Here is a 6,000-nt window from a genome sequence, read left to right on the forward strand (position 1 = left end):
TCATCAGTGTGGTTATTTCTGCAGCCTCTGAGTTGTAGCATGTCTCATCAGTGTCCGTCTTCCTGACTGCCAGTCTGTGTTACCTTCAGGATGTCCAGAGACCTTCACCTTTATGGAGCAGGCATGAGCTCAAGGTGTTGATGAAACATTTATAATTTTAAAAAAATGCTTCTGATGTTCTCACAGAGTTGAAGTGCATTAACAATCTGTTGTTTTTAATTTCTCAATATGTTTAATTGTGATTCATCTAAAGTTCAAGTTGCACTGAAAACAAATAAAGCTGTAGTCCTTCTAATCTGAGCTATTCTAGTTTTGATTAAACCTTCCATGTTTTCACATTTTGGTCACTAAGAATTAATCAGGGGCTTAAAAGTTTAAACTTAATCTTGTTTATCATTAATTAAGACTACGGGTTTTGGTCACATCTTCTCACTTTCTTACATTGAAGATTCTCCAAGAAGACAGCTAACAGTGAGTGGATAGAAGGATGTTGTACAAAATAGAAATTAGCAAAAACATGACTTGTATTTTGGGGTCATGTGGAGCAACCCTGATAATAATGTCAAAATGTTTGGTTTGCTGAATAATGTATGTTCCATTTTGGATGCCTTCATTGGTAATCTACAATGTTAAGTGTCAATGAAATATTTACATTATATAATAATAATAATAATAATAATAATAATAATAATAATAATAATAATAATACTTTATTGATTCCCTAAAGGGGGGGGATTTAGTTTGTCCCAACATTGCACACAATAACAACAATAATAAATAACAATGAGCATATAATGATAGTCCTAAGGACACACATATTGCTCAGTACATGAAATATATAATCAACATTTAAAATGCACAGCTCTAGTATGAATTATACAGTCTGATAGCCTCGGGCAGAACGCTCTAGCGTTCTTTATCACATCTGGGCTATAGTAATCTTGGGCCATGTCTGCTCCTCGGGATGTCCACCATGTTGTAGAGGTGGTTATACTTCTGATCTTCTTCAGCATTCTGTCTCTCATCACCTCTTCCAGTGGACCCAGCTTGATCCCTACAATTGACTCAGCCTTTCTTATTAATTTGTTAAGTCAGTTTGAGTCTTTCACCTTCATTGCAGCACCGCAGTATACCACTGCATTGAAGATGGAACTAGCCACTGGTGACTGATAAAATAATAATATAATGTTATTTTCACTCTAAGGCTCCTCACATTTTTGGGAGGATTGTATTAGGACCTTGATGCCATACAAACTACACTGTGTATAATGTGTTATAATGTGTGGAGTGGGTATAAAAAAGAGACTTTCTTCATTGAAAGTCTAGGAAGAAGGAAATGCAAAACAGCATTTTTTCTTCTTTTGCTTGCCTTAACTCTTCTCCATGGAGCTCTACCATCTCTGCTAGTAGCTGTTTCCTCCTGAAGGAGATCCAGTTGTTTTGACGGTTCCTCTCATTGTTCACCATCGTGTCAATCACGTTCCTCTTCTTCTGCTCCCTGGGAAAAGTAATCAGATGTTATAGCTTATAGCACATAAATGTAGATAAATAACACAGAGTTACTAATGTGGACATTAGAAGAACTTATCTAAAACAGACACCTTACTTTATATGTATACTAACATTTTTTTTTTTCCATCCAGACATACACAATTATAAATAACTGGAATAGTTGTGTAAATCAAAGAAAAGCGTAATTACTTGTAAGTTTTAGACCTATGCAGACATACAGCCATGGGTAAAATACCACTCTTGTATTCTTCAGGTTTGTTGTATGTTTTTATGTCCTGTACAATTAATTATTCCATCCATCCATCCATTTTCTTACACCCTTGTCTCTAGTGGGGTCGGGAGGTGCTGGTGCCTATCTCCTCCAGCTAACGTTAGCAATTAATTATTCATAGCTGTTGAATTAGAGAACTGATATCTAGCCATTTTACAATAATAGAATATCATATAATATGTTTTAGTATCTCCCAATGAGGAAAATTCAGATGCAACAATATCAAAATGACAAACAATTGAAGCACACTGCTCCAACAAGCCTCCTCTGAATATTGAAACTGATGCAAAGAAAAGCCGGCATCTTTGTTCACCGCTTGCTTGTAGCTTCCATCTCGTCTGTGTATCAAGGGTCAGGTTTAGGGTCATCTTAGGCAGGATTTTGTTTACTCAACCAAATATAACATGGGTACGACATGATATCTCTGTCTGTCTCTCTGTCTGTCTGTAGATAGATAGATAGATAGATAGATAGATAGATAGATAGATAGATAGATAGATAGATAGATAGATAGATAGATAGATAGATAGATAGATAGATAGATAGATAGATAGATAGATAGATAGATAGATAGATAGATAGATAGATAGATAGATAGATAGATATCATGTCGTGACTATGTTGTCTTTGGTTGGGTGAACAAAATCCTGCCTAAGATCAGTAGCTGTTAGCGATCAGTAGCACACTGCTGGCGGATGTTTAGTGTACTACAGAACATATTTCATAAGTGAGCAGAGAGTCCGAGCAGAAGAGACGTTTTGAATACAAGCATTACAAGTTTTGAGAAGAAAGACACAAAGTCGTGCTTTCAAAAATGTAAGAATATATGTAAGAAATATTTAAAGTTATGAGAACAAAAGACATGACATCCTGTTTTCAGACTGAAAATGTATGCTCTTGGATTATGGCAGAAAAATTCCTCCATAATTGACCTCTGAGAGTTTGCATTTACATTGTTATGCAATGCAAATACATAACAATGTATAACATAACAAATACAAATTGTATCTATTTATTGTATCACAATAAATATTGTATTGTATGGCAATACATACAATATTATGTATTGTCATTGTCATTTGAGAAATTTGCGTAAATATACACAAACTTTGTCCTGCAGTGAAAATGTGCGGCAGCCACACAAACTTTCTTTGTGGACAATAACAAACTACAAAGCACTAAAACTCACCTAAAGTCACTGAAATCTGACTACGTTTCATATTATTTAGACCAAGTAGCATCGCAACCTGTTTTTAAATTATTTACATTTTTTATTGTTTAAACTTAAACAATGAAACTGAATTACATGCATCCTTGTCAGTAACATAACACACACATAAAATAAAAGGATCAGAAAACCCCACTCAAATGCAAATAGTATGTTTCCTCAGATTTTGTCACATAATGATGCAATGCATTGGTCTGTGTGCTCTAGTGCATGTTACCTGTGGAGTAATTTCATTCTCACTGCAAAAGAAAAATGGGGTTGTATCAGCAGATTAACTCCAAACAGGTCAGTTTTTAATATTTTTAAAGTAATCAAGGTGTGTGTAGACAATCACATGTATATGATTAGGTGTGCCAAAGTGCGCTTAAGTAATTGTGGAATGCTTTGGGTTTGATGGAGAAAATTGCCAATAGAAGGATTTGTATAGGGAGCATGTGTTCAGAGATCATGTGGATCAATTGGCACATGTTGGTGTTTTATTACTCAGAGTGATCATTCTCTAACAAACTTGTCCCTGCCTCAAAAAGAAAGCGTTAATGGTGCTGGTGCAGCTGGAGCTGCTGGTCAGACAATCATCCTTCAGTTGAGCCATGCCAGCTTTGTGAATAGAAAGCATCTCTATTCTGTAAATGTGCAACTTGTATCAGCAAAAATGCCTAATAAATATAGTGGCTATCTGTCTTTAGCTGAATGCTCTGCTGTTAAAACAAGCATTTCTATTTGCATTAATCAACATTGTCTTTCTTAATTCCCTTTTTTCTATTTGCATTTTTCCTGTAAAATGTATTGTTTTTCTTTTTTCTCAGGTAACTTTTTGACCTGAAAGCAACTTTTAAAGAAAATATATATTGTTATTATAAATACTTATATTACTACAAAAAGAGAGCGTTGCCATTGTGGTGGCACCTTTCCGGGTATTTATAGTTATTTACATGTTATGGGTGGGGACGGGGCGGACCAGCAGCTGCTCTCTTTTTCCTTCATATTTGGATGTATAAAGGAAATGTATACATCTGACTTTTTTCTGTGTGTCTCACTTTTCAAAATTTGTCTCTACACCAGGGGTGCCCAAAGTCGGTCCTCGAGGGCCGGCATCTTGCATGTTTTAGTTCTATTACACACACAATATCGGTATTTTGAGGCTGTTTTCACTCCATATTTCAACACCTTTAGGATTTGGGGTCATAGTTCAGGGATTATTTGAATTCTGGTTATGCCAATCATCTGCTCTCAGTTATAAAAAAAAGAAAAAAAACCCAAGCAAAAAATTGTGGACTTAAGTCTGCAAAAAGAACAAACCAGAACTAAGAGAGCTATGCCAACATGAGGCCACCATGAGTGCCTCACTTCTAGATACATAAATTATATCTGAAGTGTTCTCTTTTCTTTTGCTTAGGTGATGATGATGAAGATGCTCCGATGATCAGTGGTTTCTCCGATGATGTTCCCATGGTTATTGCATAGCAGAACATCTCTTTTACTACACCCGCCCCCCCTCCTGCTCCTTGTGTACCCTTTTCCCCTCCCTGAGCCCCCGGCACTCCCCATCAGTGGTGCCTGCACATCGAAGCGTCAGGATAACATGTGGAAACTTGCATCAACTGGAATCCATCCACTTGGCAGGAAACATAAAGAAAAATGAGAATATCTTAAAAGATTAATATTTTTCAAGGGTACAATGCACTTTTTTGGAGGCGCAGTAACTTATTTTTTGTAATGTTAAATATATGTGTATGATGTGGGGCCAGAAAAAGTACTTGGAGGAAAAAGTAGAAACAGAAGAAAACCGTGAATGATCGGAGTTTGTCTGGCGAATGAAAGACCCAATCTGGAATTTAAACTCTGCACTGGCATTGTTTAAAGCCAAAATAAGTAAACGGAAAATTTAGAGAGAGAAAAAGGGAGACGAAAAAACTAGCTTCAGGTCAGTAAAAGGTAGATGTTTTAGTAGTGCAATGTGTACTCTTGAAGTATATGTTGTACTATATAAGCATGTCCATATTTGGTGCCCCATGTGAGGCAGCTGGAAGAATTCACTGTGGATCATGTTCCGTATTTGCAGAAGAATCCGCCAGTACACCCCAACATGTCTGTCACTGGACATAGTGTACATAGAGAAACACTTTTCCATTTTACCACCAGCACACTGTTTTTTGTAGAGTCAAACACACAGGCAGGGATTGGAGAATAAGCCTGACATTTGGCCTCCATGCTTTGCAAAAATCATCTTACCTATTTGTAAATATTGACTTTTTAAGATCGTCTCCTTGTAATGCTGTACCATATCATTATGTAAAATGTGTATTTTGGTTGTTTTGGTTTTTTTTAATCCTTCAGGATGACAAATTATTGTCCCGAGCATTTTTGCCTTAGCTGTGATCATAGAGCAAGTGAGTTCAGGGTTCTCAGGGAACTGTGTCAGAGCGGACACCAGCGCAGCATCATAGCCACTACCACGGCTTTTTCTCAAATGGACGTTTACTGATGATCAGTTTTTTAAAGAGCTTTGGGTGGCTCAAGCAGGTTTCTGTCACTGATTAGGTGACAAAGTCAAGACCTTAATGGGATCGTTTGAATCGTGTTCTGTGGAGAGGTTATGAGCAGGTAACATCTCCTGCAGTAGCTCCTCAAAATGGATAGTTTGGAACTTTTAATATGAGCAGTTTACAGCTGCAGTATATAACTTTTATAATATATATATATATATATATACAGTACAGACCAAAAGTTTGGACACACCTTCTGATTCAATGGGTTTTCTTTATTTTCATGACTATTTATAAGGCAAGAAATCCCACTTATTAACCTGACAGGGCACACCTATGAAGTGAAAACCATTTCAGGTGACGACCTCTTGAAGCTCATCAAGAAAATGCAGAGTGTGTGCAAAGCAGTAATCACAGGAAAAGGTTGTTACTTTGAAGAAACTAGAATATAAGGGGTATTTTCAGTTGTTTTACACTTTTTTGTTTAGTGCATATTTCCACAT

At 36.5% G+C, this 6,000-nt stretch overlaps 1 protein-coding gene across 2 annotated transcripts in view; it reads left to right on the plus strand.

The window, feature by feature from the left end:
• sorl1 (sortilin related receptor 1) overlaps positions 1-5,739 on the plus strand; it is a 194,641-nt gene extending 188,902 nt beyond the window's left edge. For both annotated transcript variants that reach the window (XM_023351415.1, XM_023351416.1), the window contains exon 48: positions 4,408-5,739. In XM_023351415.1, coding sequence (XP_023207183.1) covers positions 4,408-4,475 — 68 coding nt within the window. In that variant the 3' untranslated portion in view covers positions 4,476-5,739. The remainder of the gene's footprint in view (positions 1-4,407) is intronic.
• The last annotated feature ends 261 nt before the right edge of the window (positions 5,740-6,000 follow it).

The sequence above is a fragment of the Xiphophorus maculatus genome, chromosome 18, assembly GCF_002775205.1.
Source record: "Xiphophorus maculatus strain JP 163 A chromosome 18, X_maculatus-5.0-male, whole genome shotgun sequence".
Lineage (NCBI taxonomy): Eukaryota > Metazoa > Chordata > Actinopteri > Cyprinodontiformes > Poeciliidae > Xiphophorus > Xiphophorus maculatus.